At 39.0% G+C, this 18,623-nt stretch overlaps 1 protein-coding gene across 1 annotated transcript in view; it reads right to left on the bottom strand.

The window, feature by feature from the left end:
- DISC1 (DISC1 scaffold protein) overlaps positions 1-18,623 on the bottom strand; it is a 214,452-nt gene that overhangs the window by 9,788 nt on the left and 186,041 nt on the right. Inside the window, exons 11-13 of the mRNA XM_074863132.1 lie at positions 17,540-17,783; positions 11,713-11,760; positions 1,054-1,170 (exon numbers count right to left, since the gene is read on the bottom strand). Coding sequence (XP_074719233.1) covers positions 1,054-1,170; positions 11,713-11,760; positions 17,540-17,783 — 409 coding nt within the window. The remainder of the gene's footprint in view (positions 1-1,053; positions 1,171-11,712; positions 11,761-17,539; positions 17,784-18,623) is intronic.

Genomic DNA, 18,623 nt, shown 5'->3' with positions numbered 1-18,623 from the left:
TTTTGCCATGAGCTGGCAATAGATGCCTCATTACCTAAAACACAGTGGTATTTCCACTCACTCCATTTATTATCCTTTCTCTAAACCCTCTCCTGCAGGACTGCCTAGCTCAGCTTAGGAGGAACTGAATCCTTCCTAGCACCATCATCACCTGAACTCACTTTCAGGTGTCTGTAAGGGCTCCTCTGCTAATCTCTCCAACCTGAATTTATTAATCTTTCTTCATTAGCCCATTGCCTGACACCTCTTGTCCGCTAAAACCTAACCAAGTACTCTAACTTCTTTAGCCTCACTGGTTCTTGTTCTCTTTTCCCTTTCTTAGAAGAACAAAATGTCTTTTATGATAAGTTTTTCTATTAAAGTTACAAATGAAACAATATTCTGTGCTCTTAAATTCTGAAAAATGTCTACAGATGTAGGCCCAATGAATGCCTCATAAAAGTTAAGCAATCTTCAATCAGATACTAAATGACAGATGAAGAACAGAAAGAGATAAGGGTGCTTTATAAGACATCATCTCATCTGGTTACTTGCACTGGAGTTTTAGAGGCAGATTAAATTGCATAGGATGCCACATGATGCATCTGGTGGCCATTTTTTTAAAAGGAAAAAAACCCCAAACTACATGTGACAATATACACGGTCTGAGTCAATAATGTAGCATTCAATTTAGCTAAATCATGTTGGGAAATGCAGGTGCATGGATGCTTGTATCCATGCAGCTTTTTGGTGCACTGGATATTTACTTAGATGAGCATTACAAACAAAAGGATTTTAACAGTAGAAAAAAGGCTTTTCAGTGCCTAATCTCAATTTACAAAGAACTAACTTCTGTATAAATCAGTTAAAGCTGGACCAGACCACAGTGAAAATGCACCGTAGGAAAACTTGCTACAACAAAAACGCCCATTTCATCAAGACAATCAATTCTTCCCTTCTTAATGTATTTAATCTGCATTAAGAACTAGTTCCATATGAATCTGAAAGGCAAGTATTTCACATATATACTTACATAGATTGATACATAACTATAGCTATATCAAAAAGGATATGAATAACTCCTTCATCAACTCTGCAGGCGGAAGTTTGCAATTGATCTTCCAGATGCACCAATTTCTCACTTATTGCTTCACATTTTTCTCCCAACTCTGCAGAAAATATGAAGAACTCCTACAGGAAGTTGAAAAAGAAAAGAAAGCATGTTTGCTGCTGAGTGCACTTTTCTACATCAAATTTGCATCAAATTAAGGGGAAAATAAAATATTAATAAGGCGATATGATACTTTGCTGTGCTAAGACATTGCCTGAAAACAAATTCCCATTAGAGAGAGACAAAAAGTTGTTACTATATAATAAATTGGTGATTTATATGAAATGGAATGAGTTTGTGGTCTTAGTCTATTTCCCAGCAGAAAAAAGTCATGATCTCACTTTCAGCAGAGGATTAAAGGGGTGTGAAGACTGAACTGCTCTCCCTCTTCACCGTTGTCTCACTACAGCAGGGGAGGGAAATCTCACTCTGACTACACCATTGACATTCCTAAATTGTAAGTTGTTCATGTAAACATGATTTACACTCTTAGGCCATTTAAAAATTCCAAGCAGCATCACTTTTGGTATCTCCTATAAACATAAAATATACTTACTTTTTTGAGGAAAAATCTGGCTAGAATACTTAGGTACTTTTCTCAACTGATTAGAGAAAATGCATCAAAGTCTTGGAGATTACAAAATGAAACTACACTTTTTTACTGTGTTATCATGAAACAAGATTAAATTCTCAAAAATAATGCTTTTCTATTTAGGACTTACTTACACAGAAAAACACTTTTTCTATTTTAAACTGAGTATTCTAAAGCAGTTGCAAAGTCCTTCCCGTAAGTTTGTTTGTTTTCAGATATACTGCACAACGGTAATTTATATCTTTTACAATTTATATTGAGTACTTCTTTGAGAAACAACCCAAATAATCAGTGAATACAAGAGAGGGAGGGAGGAGAAAAAAAAAAAAATCAACCAATTTGTGCAGCACTGAGACAAGCCTCTCCTCTCCCTCCCAAGGCATCATAGTGCTGTCTACAGTGAATGACAGGGGTTATCTGTAAGGAAAATACTATGGTGCCAAGGTGAAGTTCCGCTCAAGGTATGTTGAAAAAACTGGAGTCATTTATCAGCTGGAATCCAGAAAACTAGATTTTCTCTAGACCTAGTCTATGCACTCGTCCATAAAGCCAGATGCACATGTGGCCATATACAATCATCAGAAAGTTTTTCTCCTTCAAAAAAGTACTTGGAGTCCTTTGTACTGATCTGTTGTTACAAGAGCAGCCATCAGCAGTTGTTTAAGAGAAATCAAGCCTTCAATCAAAGGCCTTCCAAAGAAATTATGCTAACACTTGTTGGAATACTGCCCACTGTGAAACAATCTGATTTTTGGTTAACACATTTGCCAGACCTCAGTTCTGTGCTATCCTTACACTATATGTGACACAGTGCATACACAGAGTCAAATGTCAGAAGAGCTCTGCTTGCTGGCACATCCTCTGCTACAGCACAGAGCTTTGACCTTTCTGCTTTCCTTTGTCTTCTGCCAGACATGGCTATCCAGCAGACTGCACGGGTATGCGACCAGCTGCAGCTCGAATCCTGGACGAGCGAGCTGGTGTTGAGAGGTTATGTTGCAAACACCCGCAGCTTAGACACTGTACTGGGGCTGGCTGAGCCGAAATTGGTTTTCCCCTATAGCAGCCCTCATGGGCTGTGTTTTATGTTGGGAGCTGGCAGGGTGTTGATAGCACACTGGTGTTGTGGCTACTGCTGAGTAGTGCTTACACAGCACCAAGGCTCTTTCCAACATTTTCCCCTCCCAGTGGGATGGGGTGGGCAAGATCTTGGGAGGGGACACAACCAGGACAGCTGACCCGAACTGACCAAAGGGATATTCCATACCACATGACGTCTGCTCAGTATAAAGCTGGGAGAAAGGAGGAAGGGGGTGGGGTCACCCTTGGTCCTCCGAGGCAACCACTACGCGTATTGGAGCCCTGCTTCCTGAGAAGGCCCGACATCGCCTGTTAATGGGAAGTAGAGAATAAATCCATTTTCTTTTTTTTGCTTCTGCGCGTGGACCTTTGCTTCACTTTGCTTATATTAAAACTGCTTTTGTTTTACCCACAAGGGTTGGTTTTTTTTCCTATCTTGTTTTCTTTCCCCTCTTTGCCCTGTTGAGAAAAAAAAGGGGAAAGGTGGGGGAGGTGATAGAGCGACTTGGTGAGTACCTGGCATTTAGCCAAGGTCAAACCACCACAGACACAGAGAAGCACCACGTGAGAACCAGCTGGCTGAGTCCCTGGCTCTGTGCAGGAGACCTGAGCAGCCATCTTCAGAGTCGTAACCAAACATCAGAATCTACAGCAACACTCCAGAGAATTTATAGATGTAAAAATGACCCATTGTTTTTAAAATGAAAACGGGAGAAGGTACACATTCTCCCTATGGCAACTAGGAATGTCCTCTTCTCAAGAGCAGGGACAGAAGATGAGGAACAAGTCTTCCATCCAGCTGCTAAATCATTATTCTGTACACCAGCAGGACTCCATATGCTGTTAGGGAGTGGGATAACCCAGGCAATTTATATCAATAGAAAGCTTTTAGGGAATCATTCTGTGACACACATACAAGAACAGATGATAGTTGTCTAACAGAACTTAGGTCTCAGGCTAGAAGAGTCAGTAAATTGCAAAAACCTAGTACTCTGAAAGCACATCTAAAATTGAGACCATCTAGAGAAAGCTCCACCTCTGAAAACTGATTTTTCTTTTAACAGCTAATTACACATAAGAAAATCAGGTGTTCACATAACTATTGCCTCAAACACAAGAAAAACAAGACAAAAACCACTCAGTGCTATACAATCATTGAACAGTTAATTTAGGAAGAACAGCTTTTAATTCATACACAAACCCCTAAGCATTGCTCTGACAGACAAAAAACAAGTGAAATTTTCAAACCAGACTCTTTCTACAGACTGTGTATTTCAATAAAATGAATTAGCCCTGTACAGATCCTGAAGGACTGGTATCTTATAGTGACACATAAAAAGCAGATTCTTGCTCTTATAACATCAAGATATTGAATACTTTAGTTTGATCCAGTCACTGCTTTTATCAAGAACTATTACTATATGAAATTTTGGATCACGTTCATGTGTCAAAAAGGATAACACTTCTAGTCCTGATTTGAAATCATCAGTTACTACAGACAGCAAATAAAAAAAAGTACATGTTACAGTACACTCCCAAATACCTATGCCATTAAATATATTTAAATATAAAAAGCATTATAAAGATACGCATTACAGTAGGGTATACCCTTTCTTTTTTAGGGTACTGTTGATGGCAGGAATGTTTATCCAGATAATCGGTCAGTCAGCACTAATATCAGTTGCTGTAAGAGAAGATCCATTTCCTCCACTTTAAAACTGCCCTCACATTTCCTGTCTCATATATGCATATACAAGGAGTTCACTGGGCAGCTAATCTAAATGATAAGCAGAGTGCCTGGATTTGTCTAGCCCTGCTGTGAAGATTCACAGGGGAAAATTTTTCCCTATTCACTATGTCAGTGAATGTACAGGGTAAAACGGGCCTTTTAGACCTACCCCCTTACTGAACTTCAGATGGGTTGAAAGATACTGGAGACAAGCTTTAGATACCTGATTGGCAAAACATGCTCCAAGTTGCAAGTGTGGCTTAGCACAGATCCTGAAAACCTGAGATAAAATATAACTATAGCCTGAAATCCACAGTAGCGATGCAGCTGGATGACTACACTTACTGGTGTACTGCTACATAATCTGATTTCACGTTTGACATTTTCTTTTCCCTTTTAAAATAAAACTTTACAGCCAAGTAAAGAAAGGTCCCAGGAAGGATGGAAGGAAGGAACCCAGCAAACAAGCCCCCAAGACCCTAGCACTTAGGTGAATACTCATTCTGCAGCAAAGGTATCTCACAGTGCTTTGCATCAGTACTAACCTGTATTTCGGGGTTCTAAGCTTTGGCTAGTAGCTTCTACTCTGCTACAAATCCAGACAAGGATTTTATCATGTATTGGTCTCATACAAATGCTTAGAAATGAGACACTATCGTTTTTAACTCACTGGTTTGAATTCCTTTGTCAACTGAGTACTTAGAGTCTCACTTAAAGTAAAATGTCCATTCTATCTCATGTGAAAAAAATAGTGTATTCTTTCTGAATGATCACATTTTGAGTACATAATGAATTGTCTAAAAATGTAACAAAAATCCTGTTTACTTTGGAAATTAAGATAAATGAAGAATGAGTACCAGGAAAATGTGCTCAATGCAAAATTTTTACAGCAATACAGGAAGGCAGGGAAATCTGAGTAAGTAAAAATTGGATCAAACTTGTTTAAGATCTTTAAACACCTGAAACCCATTTAATCATAACTATATGGCTATGGTTGCAGTGCAGTGTAACTAAAATAGCTCCATAAGGTAGAGGTTATATTCTATTAATTTTAAACTCCTTATAGGTATTTTGCAGCTTAATTCTTCTTTAACACAGCAATAATAGTGTATAGCTAAACTATTTTTGTGCCTACATGACACAGCTGACTTTTTAGTTGAGATGAGAAGTTCCTCCATAGTTTAGACAAGCATCATCTCTCAGGAACTTACTTGCAGGCATCACATAAAAATGCAGTAGGATCATCATATAAATTATGGTTTTCCAGAACATATATATATGATCTTTCTTATTTCAGATTGGAAAGATGTGGTTGTGCAGAGAACTCTAACTTTAGTTTAACATCAACAAGAGTTATAAATGAAATGGAAAAAAATATATAGTACTCCCAAAAATATACAAGAATAATTCTAAATATTCAACCAATTCCACAGCTTCTGCCCCTAGGCCCTCAATTTGAAAAAAGTTTGATAACACAGAGAAGTAGATAGGAAAGATTTCTCTCAGTACCTTTCATGCCTAGTAATGTCACTGGTAACATTTTTATTTGACATTTGTCTATGTAGGCAGGGAAACCGCTGTCAGTGACACACAAACTATTCAGAAGAGCTTCTGGTTGGAAAGCAGCACTTTACACTGATCAACAACATTTCTGAGAGGAGAGCGGACTCTGCCTCCAGCTCAACATATTAATAAAATACAACTCATCCATGCTTGTAGGTTATGTCAATGCTACAAGCTATTGTAAGTCTTAAGACTACTTTGGTTATTTTTGCACTAACAGCACTTTTAGGAAGCAGCTAGGAGAGACTGAAGGAGTCAGGAAAGAGCTGAGATGCAATACTGCTTTACGGATTTTTCTGTGAACAGGGGATGTAGCAGGTTGGGATTTATTCCCCCCCCCCCCAAATCCTTAAACAGGTGAAAACAGCATAATGATTTGTTATTTTTTAAGGTGAAATTCTTCTGCCTTCTCATGCAAAGTAGAAATTCTCATTCTCTCCCAGAGATGTGAGAGTCTGATGCAAGAAACAGGAAGAACAGACGATGTTCCAGCTGATGCACAGCTAGAGCATCAGCATATTGAATTAAGAGCAGAGGGAATGGCTTCCACTTTAGTCTTCTGCATTTCTTTTTACCCTTTTACAAGTTATTTTAGTCACCTATGAGCAACAGCTCCTCAACAGCATTACTCAAGGAAAATGTTTGATCAGCTTTTCCAGTGCAAACACCTTCCATGCTGTCTTGGATCTAGTTCAGCAGTTTTATATAAAGAATTGGTATTGTAGTAGCTAGATTAATCTAACTCTATTAGGGATTAGAGTCTCTAACAGAGTCTTTGGTGGTTGTGCTGAGAAGCAGGATTCCCAGACATATCCTTAAAATTAATTCTTCCTACAGAGGAACTTTTGTAAAAAGCCATTGCTTTACTTCCAACTAGCAATATCATAACCCTGATAAAAGCTTTAGAAGACCTTCTGTAGAACATCAAAGCCAGATTTCTTTCACCTGTACTAAATCCCCTCTTTCCTATAATAGTTAAAATCATTCAAAATAACATAAGTAACAACTGTGAAAAGTTGCCCTCGCAGACAGATACTTGACATTATGGCACCAGGTTTAGAACCGTGACTTGTTGGCAGAAGTGCTGCACGCTTACCCTCACCCCTTGCAGAAGTTAATGGAAATTGTGAGCACTTGAAACTCCAGCACATCAGGCCAGGGCATCTCTTAAATCATTTCTAGAAACAAAATGCAATGATCCATATGTTTGTCCTCCTTGAGCAGATGCTTCAGTCACATGCAGGCTAAGCGCACATGCCCTCAAATAATGAGCTACATGGCCACAAAGTGTCCAAAGTGCAGGTGGAGGAAGCCTTTGTCCCTGCTCTGTGTCCCAGATTTCCTGCCCTGTGTGCACTGTCCTGGCCAGGTGCTGTAGATGAGGAAGGCAAAGTGGCCACTGAGAGAGAACAGGCCTAATCTCTCACTCTGAAAATAATGCATGTTACTCATGACCAACACCATCCTAGCATCATGGCCAGGCTGACCAGGAAGCAACCAGGGACCACCAAAGCCCACTCTGTCACTTGGCAGTGCAATCAAGCCCACTGTGACTGTCCTTGGCTGGTGTCTGTCTACACAGTTCTCAGCAGCTGAGAGGGATTTTGAGGGTAGAGCCTGCTCCAGGGCTAAACTGCCCTTGCAGTGAGCAAGTTTTCCTACTGCAAACTTCCCTTGCTACAAACCAAGATAGTTACATTTCATTTTACCCTTATATAGCACACAATGATAACTAACAGTTGTCATCTTTATCATTATTTTTTATGTGATTAAAGACTTTGACTTTCAACCAGACCAGGATTTCTAAACTTTTTATTTCTATTCCTTTCCTTCTTTTCTTCAGTGTGTTCCTGTCTTCTACAGAGTGAGGTGCCCAGACCAGTGCTGTAGACCTCTGGAGGCTTTGACATTCTCAGCTAAGCACAGTAATTATTTCTGTCTTACAACTGACATTCCCATTAATGAGGCTGCAAATGACATTTGCCCTTTCTTGCAACAGGATGAAGGTAATGAATCCCACTCTATTTGCAGTCCACTATAACCCTAGATTCTGCTTCTGCAGTATTGTCATCTTAGCTGCTATTTACCATCTGTATACATAAAGCCGACTTTTTTTCTTCCTCAAATGTAATTTGCACCTGTCTTTTAATATATCCCATCTTATTGATTTCAGGCTATTCTTTCAATCTATCAAGAGCATTTGGAATTCTAATCCTAATTGAAATTATGTTGACTGGCACATAAGCTCCTGGCCTACCTCCTTTTTAAAGGCAAATACCAAGTCTGCCTTTTACTGATCCGCTGGGACTTCAGTCTTCCTCTAGGAGTTTTCAAAGAAGCTTGTTAATGGTTTGGAGATTGTTTTTCTTGGCTCCTATGCACTCAGAAGAAACTTCATCAGTCTAGCCTGACTTGAGCACATCTTACTTGCTTTAGGATCCTTTACTGTGTTCGTCTCTTTGCTACCTTGTAGTGAATACTAAGAGCATTACTAGACATAGCTTATCATTTTCAGAAAGACCAAAAGCAAAGAAAATAAGGAAGAAAAGTTATTTCTGCCCTCTGCTCTCATTTCATTATTTTCTCATTCACCTTTCTTATTAGAAGACACACATGGTTGTTTTCACCTATCCTTTACATACAGCTTATCCCTGAACTCCCCAGCCATTTCGCATGTCTTCTGTTTACAGTAGCTCAGTGTGTTCAGTGGTCTTTCTGGTTCACCCCTACACTATGCAGTACCATTTTAGGCTCATCCTTATGAACATTTTTGTCCTTTCCTTTTCAAAATTCTTTTGGGCCACTGAAGAGTTGCTGACACAAATATGTAGTCTGTTACTGTGTTTGCACCAAAAGAAGATGGTGCTGTTACTATAAACATGATGTCTTCTGGAGGCCACCAAAGATCATCTGCTGATTCCTCCTCCTACAGAGTTTGTCCCACAGAAACTCACCTGTTGCTCTCCTGATTTTGTTTAGGCAAGTTTGCTTTTCATGGAGGTAGCTAATCCATCTTTTCTCAGAAGAGGGATTTCCCAATTACTTTTGCCCTTATCACCTTCCACTTACAGACTGCTAGCTTGTTCCATCAGCCTGTTTATGTATATTTAGGAGACTGCAGCACTACAACATGCTCCTCAGTTTCTCATATGCAACAACTCAGGCATAAAGCTTTCCAGACAGCTGTTTTGCAACTGTGACCTACCTCCTCCCCACCATCACACACTTTTCCCACATTCTGTTTGCTTGCACTGATCCCCTTCCCTCCTCTGCAGGGATACAACAACACATGGGAGTGTTAAATGACTCATCGGTATTACAGCCCGATGTTGGCAATTCTTCCCCTCATGTACCTTCCATTACAGCTATGGAGGAGTGCCTTTGGAAAAGCATCTATGCAGGAATAGAGCTCTCCACTGCCTTCCAGCATCCTGCTGGGGTCTGGGTGACAGCAGTCTTCTCATTCTCATCTCTAGTAGACTAAAGATCTTCCCCAAGTGCAGACTTCCTAAAATCAGTGCACACTATTGCACTGGCTCATTTAAAGTGGGACAATGCCAGTTCCTGCTGGGGGAGGATGAGGCTATTTACTGACTTACCAATAAAAATTCTCAGTGGGCCAAGACTTGGAAAAGAAACAAAAGCACCAAACTGCTTACTAGTGTCCACTCACTGCTGTACTAGGAGTCAGCATGGCTGGGTATCATTTATAGGTGGCTCCTAGCACTGTTTGCTCCCACCTCTGCTCCCAAATCACTAAAATGCAACAATCTGGAATGACTAAGAGTGCTCTCCTGCAGGCAGTAAGGAGACTGACAAGAGTGGATTAGGGGACCAGAGTGTCAAAGGAACATTTAGGCAAAGCCTTGACATGGTACAGGGTGCTGACAGTTTCACAGAGCCTTTATAGAGCTGTCTACAAGTCAACATCAATCCAGCTGTGGCAGTGTGGTAGAGCCCAGCTTTCTAGCAAGTTTCCATTTCCTTTATTTGCATCATTGCTCTCTATTCTCTTTATGCACTTATTTTTCCTCAAAACTTCAAAAGGTTTGTAAAGTACCTCTGCTTGTGAGGACTCCAGGGTATTATGCTCTTAGCGAACACTTCTACAATGGCAGCCCTCTATGCCTGTGAGCTCTGGTGCATTTGTAAACCCAGCACACAGATCACACACGTGTGCTGAGCACATCTCCTGTTAAGCAAAACAACTTCTTCAGTCAAGGGCTGGGCTGTACTACAGCTTTCAGTGCAGGCCACTGCTGGACACAAGCATGCAGCTGTACTCTCATTTGCATTGGTCCAGACCATATGCAATTTTTAGTTTCCAGCAAATATTCTGCTGTCTGGGCAGCTCTCACTACCAACGTGCCCTCAGTAATTTGCCCTGCTGGCAGTAGGGCTTTTTTCTACCTTTATCCCATGGGACTACCTGCTCCTATTTCATGTCATCTGTGGACACAAGCACCTGAACAGTTTTGCTTTAATTCACAGCAAAGGTCACTGATAAGAGAAAGGCTATTTGCATTTTATGCAAAGTTCACCTTCATTCTCAAGGCTTCCTGTTTTTATTTATGCTGAACTTACACACAGCCAAGCAGTCTATCCTAGGCATGCTCTCATGTCACAGTCTCCTTATACACAAGGTCAACAATCTGAGTTTGGTCTTGCAGTTAGATTATCCTTCCTGGAGCATTCTAGCTGCTCCGCAGTCTTTGGACTCACTGGTGGGAATCCAAAGAAATGCATCATCTGAATAGTTATCCCAAACTGCAACTTTATTTATTTATTTAATATTTGCTTGGCTGAGCACTTGTCACTTGTACTTGACATGTGGCATGTGTGCTATTATTGAAGGTGAACTGGGGGTTACTTACCCCTGTAATTAATTTGCTGGCTAGACACAATGCTTGGATATTAAATTTCCTTAATACGTAAGTTGCAGCCCAAGGCATACCAATATAAAAATGGACCAGACTGAATCAGTACAGTTCTTAGAACTAGTATAATTCCCCTTACACATATATTACCTAAACTCTTAGTTTGTGTGTATGTAGATTCTCATCACTTACTCTCCTAGGAAATGCCTCTCATGTTGCTCAGTTATCCTAGACTTTCTTATAGACTAGGATCTGTATTATTTTACACATTATTTTTGAAAACAGTGTAAAATGTCAAACATCCAGTATTTTTATTCAGATGAAATTCCTCTTACCCTGTATTCTGCTGCAGTATGCTTTTATACTTCGAAAGTAAACTCAAAGGTATTTTTAGTGGTACACAAGGAAACAAGTAAAGCATCGTGATTTTGTTCTCTTCCTAAGCATCATTACAGTGCTACAGTGAGGCTAAATATTATTGGTCCTACTGTTCCCCAACATATTCATCCTGTTGCTGGTATACAGTTTGTGCTAGTATGCACTAGCACAGGATCTAACTATAAACTCCCCGAAGTACACAGCCATTTTGCCATTATCTTCAATGGAAGAAAAAGAACGGGCCCACTCTAGTTGTGCCTATGTGGCTTTTCTAAGTGCTCACACACTCTCTAGCAATTTTTACCCAAAGGTAATACTATAAAAACAAGCGTCATTAGTTCTAACTGAGACCCAGAAAAGTCTGTATAATATCACCACTTTATACCACCTAGAAAACACTTACCTCAGATAAATGACCCTCTGCTCCAAATGAAATGTCTTCCATAACCTGCTAGAGATAAATTATTAAGTATACGGTAGATACATGCTATATAAACAGTAAGATTTCAATAGAACTTTTAAGAACCATATAGCACATTAGAAAGTCATATAAGCTGAACAACTGGATCATTTTGCTTCACATGCATGAAACATCTAAATTGCATTTATAATGGAGCAGTGGCAGCCACCCAATATTTAAAGCTAAATTTGAATACATTTTATTAAAGCCTGACTTTGGCTTTCCAGTTAAAGCCCACAGGAATACTGCCTCAAACTGAAGGACTAACTATAGATTGAAACAAACTCTTCTATCAAGCTCTTACAGATTTATACACCATTCAAGACTCTACAGAATTTTTTTTGGCACAAACCCTGATAGCGATTTTCAGCAGGCGAAACAAGAGACCCCACTGTTGTTTTGTACTGGTAACATGTGCTAACTAGTCAGTTCCTCTTTCAAAACTTGCTTCATCTGTGAAGTGTATAAGAAATTAGCCAATTGATTGGCTGAAGAGCGAAGAAATTTGATGTTAACGTTATTGGGAAATCATTAATACTTATCACACATAACAGTATTGATAATCTTTAAATAAACTGAAATAGGGATATTGCTTTGATAGGGCAATGTTTAATATCACAGGTATGTACATGTATATATAAGAAAGGGCAAAATCATTACTCTGCCATACAATCATTATTACTGCATACTATTTTCAGTAATCTATCTGAAAAGAGGTTGCTTAGATTTCTTTTACCTGTAATATTTTCTGATTATATTTTTACTGCAAAATACATGTAAGCATTAAGCTTACTGAGATGCTATGATCTCTAGCTAAAGAGTTAGCATTTTTACCAGTAGATACTAGACAACAGTATCACATGCAGCTAAGGGGCATCTTACTGCACAACAACGCATGTGAATTGTACAACGATGATCTGATCATTGTGTACAAGCCAGCTGCCTGTTACTACAGAAATCCTTTCCAGCTTGGATTAATACACAAAACATTCAAACACTGACTTTCACTGATTCTTAATGCTGACATTTAAAACGAAGATTAAATTTAAAGTTTCCAAATTATTTTTGAAGCTCTACAAATACAATGTTTAATTAAAATGAACGCATAGTTTATTTAGCTTCCTAAAGGCTTTGTCCTTTACACATTGCACATTTGCCTCCTGAACCACAGGCTATCTCAATGCACAGTAATGAGTTACAGCCTGCTGACAGAGGCTTTCTTGGTGCTTGGTATCGCTAAATTCTGGAAAATGTTGTGTCATATCCTGTGATGACTTCTTTTTAATGACAGACACCACATTAAATATTAATTATTATTTTTTCATGACTATCCACTTAGTATCACTTAGAACATTCAGTATCTCAAAAAAAGTAAATCACATTAAAGCTCTGCAATTATAGAAGGTCTTCCCGACACCAGAGTACTCAACAAAAGACCCCAAAAGATCGTCCCAGATAGAAAAACTGAAGTATGCAGAGGTGAGGAAAAGACAGCAGCCCTTACTCTTACCCCTGCTCTCCACTTTTTTTATAGTGAAAAAGTGACAAATGACCTACAAAGAATTCTGATGGCATAACTACCAAAAATGCTGACTTACAAAAGGTAACACTACTGAATTTGAGGTTTTACCTTGTAAGTTTAATCACCTCAATTTTCTTGAAATCTAGTAGGTGTTTCTTTCCTTCATAGTGATTAAGAGGGAGCACTGCACAGCATGCCAGATAGCAGAAGAAGAAGAAAAAAGGATAGGTCAGGAACTCAAGCCTGCAGGTGCACACATACTCATGTTCATCAAGATACTTGGTGTTAGGGTGGTCCCTGCACATGTCTCTTAGTTATCATTGGTTATAAAAAGGTTTTGCTTACACATACATTATTAACAAGTCAAAAATAAAGCAGGATATCATAAGGAGTGGAACAAGCAGGTGTTACTGTCTGAAGAGAAATGAAATGTTACTGTATATGTTAGAAATCACCCAGATACGTATCTATCTATCTAATAAGGATCATAGCAACTTCCACCTCACTCACATGTCACCTGGGCAAAATAATTTGCAGTCAGTTTAAAAGTATGGAACATTTCTAGGGTGAAAACTAGAACCCATCTTTAATTCCTCAGAGACTTGGGAGAAAATCAAGCCCAATTAGTCATGAAAAGACAAACTAGAACTGCAATGATGGGGCACCCTAATTTCATCAAGATAGCTACCAGCTGGAGAGTACACGCTTATATGAAAATTCAAGAATCTATTTAAATACATTAGACAACAAGCTGACTTTGACACGATTGAGGCCAATAATATTGTCTATAACTTTGCTTCAGCATTTTTTAAAGATACCGTAATCTAATGAATTATCTGTAATTGAAAGGAGTAGATCTTAATTTTTAAGTAACTCAGAGTGTTCCACAGGATGATTTTTGCTGGCCTCACGTTATTTAGTTTTGACCAAAAAATTAGTAGTGATGTTTCAACAAGCTGAGCTGTCAAAGCATGTGATTGTCTTCCCTGGGTACCAGTCAGTGTTATAAAGGAAACCTGATTTACTGGATTATTTTGGGATGCCACAGCCTACCACATAAAAGAACTGGAAAAAACAAATCCGTACTGTCTTAGAAAACACAGTTATGAAGACTATAAAGTAACTGTTGACAGTTAATAAACCTGTGCTCACACATGACAGTAAAATATCTGAACTTTCAACGAATTTATACCTTACATATTTTATACCAGAACATGTCATAGTTTATGATCTAGTGAAGATATTTAATTAAAAATGAAAAACAGCCCCTCTGCAAAGCAGTATCTGAGGATCTAAGTGAAGGGTTCTTTCCATTCATCTATTTTGCTTTTCTTATTATTGGTATGTTTCTTATTTGTTTTCTAATGAAACCTATACAGTAAGATAGTTATATGCAAGAAAACTTGATTTATAGTATACATCAGCAGAACCAATATCCACTCCACAGTAATACTTAGCCAGATACAACATGATAAATAACTGCAGAGCTTCATTTATAGCATTTCACCGTAAAGTAAATCAATCAGCTGGGGACGAAGTGTACCTTCCAAGGCACATATGCACAGATACTATTATTATCCTTTGCTATACTGTTTTGAAGCAAGCAATTCAGTAACCTCTCAATACAAAGAATGCCAGTCTTTCCTTCTGCTTCAGTGACCAACAGCTCTCTAGAAATTCCCCAATGGGGAACAGAGGTGACACAGCTGAAGAGAATAGTCATTCCAGAAACATGGCAACCACATCAAGCTACTCCTCTCACAGGGATACCACAGCCTTGTTATAAAATGTCAAACCAAGAATTTTGACAAATACATGCATTTTTCTATTAGGTATCCCCGCTTGCTGATAAATGGCTATAAAGAGGTTCACTACTAATGGACAACAGTAAGTTTTTCCATGAAAGTCATGTGAATGGCTATGTTGGAGACTAAAACCCACACCGCTATTTATTTTTTGCCACAAACATTATTTTTAAATAAAAAAGAATACAATACCATATAACAGAACACTTAAACGCTACATAAGTGTTTTTCTTTCAACCAAGTCCATTTACAAATCAAGACAAATCTCGCACTTCAACATGTTCAAAACTGGAAGTTAGCATGATTTGTAAGTAATGTGTCAGGTTTTTTATTTGTTTTTATATTCTGCCTTGTGATGAACTACTAGGAGATGTTAGGGTATGTTATGCTATAGCTCTTCTCTAACAGTTTAGATTCTGTCTGTCACTCCTACTGAGATCCTACCAGCTTTACTATCTAAAGTGTACTCATTTGGGTAAAACTTCTATACCCTACAATGAGGAAAAAATCCCAGCTCTTGAAAGTATAAAAGCAAGCGGACCAACCCTAATTCCAGAACCAGAATACAGTCTGTATGTTGGGGTTTTTTATGGTTACACTGGGTTTCAGCCATCACTGTTGCATAAAGTTGCCTCAATGGTCAAAGCTGCAGGCAGCACTGAAGCAGAGGAAGGCTAGTCGAGTAAGCCATGGTAAAACATAGCTGGGTTGCTCAACTCCTCCTAAAAGCTGGAAAATGAATGAATGGTTTTATACTAACAAAATTGCTTTTTCTTTTTTTCTTTCAAGTTTGTCAATCCTAGGAGTGCTGTGGGAATAGATGCAGTAATACCCTCACAGGTCCTTCACTGATAGGCATTTTCACGTTTGTATTTACACATCAGCTTCTGAATGGATTTTGGTACATTCTCAAAATTGAGTTTATTCAGGATACCAGCCAAGGCCAGATCCTAGGCAAAGGCATTTATACCACAAAGTTTAAACACCTAGATGAAGAGCTGAAGTTAGGGGAAGTAGTCTCCCTAAGTTCCCTCTGTGGTTGATAGAGACAGAAGGGAAATTATCAAAAAGCAAGTTCAAAAGGAGAAGCTTAATGGAAGCACTGCAAATATACTTTCCTCTTCCATTAAAGATATGGGGAACCTGTCCCTCTTGAGTTCTGCACCTCTCTCCAGAACCAGAAGTCACCTCACTTCAGCTGCCTAGATGTCATTCTAGGATAGCAATGCTGATTTCCAGGTAAAGTATCTGGAGTTGCAGGGGTGAAATAGGTCATCATCTGCAGCATAGATCTCAAGGGGGCTACAGAAGCAGTCACAAAACCCCAAAACCTCCAGAGCTTCTCAACTGCACTTTTGAAAGGGGAGCACAGCTTCCCATAACCAACAGAACTCCTCATATTACTTCAGCAGACTCATCAGGAATACAATGAGGGGTGGGGGGGTTGGGGGAAAAGGAAAGGGAAAAAAAAATAAAAATCAAAGCCACAACTGACCGTTTCCAATAAAAATGCTCTTTATGTGGAGTCAGACCATAAACCATTTTCCCTAGGAAAAGGCTGCAAGTACTGTTGAAGCCCAATTTAAAAACAGAATTTTACTAACAAGAGGAGATTTTACAGTAAGGTAAGGGCCAGCTTTCTACTAAGTCTCAGCCAGTATAAATGCAAAATTAGGCATCAGCTTTCAATGTAACACATAGTTCAATGGCTCTTAACATCAGGTGCAATTAAGCACACTTTTAATTTTTGTCAACCAAATACCAAGGTAATAAAACTGACAACTCCCGTTGGAGGGTCTTTTTGTCACAGCAGTGCTGTTGGGTGATGAAGCTTTTTAACAGCTTGTTTACCTTGGCAGTGCAGTTATAAGATTATTGGGTAGCTGTACATTTTTCAAGCCAGGATCACATTCCAGAGCAGAACATGAAAACTTAGAAGAAATTTGTCAAACTTTTTAAGCCTCATTATTTTTTTCCTCCATTTAGTATTTGTTCGATGCTGGAAGCCTACCAGCATCTGAGCTAGGAAGCCTTTGACCATTTCACTAGGAAAGGAAAACTTACTCTCTCCCCACTTCAGCTAACATAGATCCAGGCTAACTAGTCAGCAGAACTAACTCAGAGTGAAACTCATCAGTGAGATGAGGAACAGCTGATAATTTGTGTTAAATACTTAAACATTTTTCCTTTAAATCCTGATGTACATTCTGTATTTATTGCCTGAATAATTTCCACATTTTAAAAAGACTGATGGTGAAAGGAAAAAGGGTTGAAGGGCTTCTGAGAGGCTAATAAGCTATTTTATTCATGTCCCAGATTGGAGGCCAGATGTTAAATTCATACTTAACCTGCCCTGCTGACCCATCACCCAGATTCAACTTCTCCTCTCAAAAGGAAAACCAGCAGTACCACTTGAAATGCAGCTGTAGAATATTTCAGATACCTCTTTTAGCTCGCTGTGTTTTGGGCAGGAAACAGTGCCCCACTCTGTGCCCTTTGGAAAGTGACCTTCTTTTCTTTTTTCAGAATCAGATGGGCCATCAGCACTCATCTCCATCTCATCCAATTGGTTCTCCTCTTCCTCAAAAACACAGCAACTGTTTTCTTTCAGTTGAAACCCTCGGATCAACAGCTGACAGGCCTCCAAGTCTGCTTCCCACACTCTTTGGAGCAGCTGGCTCCTGCAGCTGAAATAAAAGCCAAAAGAAAATAAAACTGCAGTTCAGGGAGAATAGTTGCTATTTCAAGTAACTTTTGGGGTGACTGCTTATTATTAGATAGAAAAATTAAAGCATCAAAAAAACCAACAGCAGCTCAAAGACTTCCACAAAGATAACACAAGCTATTTCACAAACTGAAAAGCAGTGCAATTATGGCTCTATTACAAATCTGATGCCATAAAAACACCTTTGTGCTAAGACTGTTGCTTCCATCTGCACGGTGTACACTGCCTACATGTGACCTTCTGTTGATCAGACCCAAGTGCAGGGGTCTTGTGGTCACAGCCAGAGCTTCCTTCATGCTACTGGATACACAGGCCTGTCGTCCTAAAAGCAGTCATGTGGTTTTCCTGAATCTGATGTAGAAGATCATGTATGAAAAAAAACACACTATTTACTGCATTAAATCAGCTCTAATTTTTGGAAAATAGGTACACTAAATTTCTTGTTAGACTGAAACGTGCTTGCTTCAACTCTGGTGAATCAGATTAGATTAAACTATAATACTCCTCCTTTCCTTCAGTTTTTTACTTTGGAGTGTTGCCCTTATCTCTCACTAATGTGCTTTAGGGTTTTTTTCTGTTTTGTTATCCCACCAAAGAAAAAACAAATGTATTAGGAAATTCAAAATACTAAAACTTCTTCATACTTTTAATCCATTGATCATCTCTCAGAGATGTCCAAGTACATTACAAATACTGCTCCTGAGATCCGTCCAATAGATATTTTCATCTGAAGTAAATGGGAATTCTAGGCATAGATAGTTTTTCAGAACAAGACACTGAACGCTAACGTCACGCTGCTCCT

This window comes from Strix uralensis, chromosome 3, assembly GCF_047716275.1.
Source record: "Strix uralensis isolate ZFMK-TIS-50842 chromosome 3, bStrUra1, whole genome shotgun sequence".
Lineage (NCBI taxonomy): Eukaryota > Metazoa > Chordata > Aves > Strigiformes > Strigidae > Strix > Strix uralensis.
Note: the sequence above shows the minus strand (reverse complement) of the source record. Positions and strands in the feature narration are given on the sequence as shown.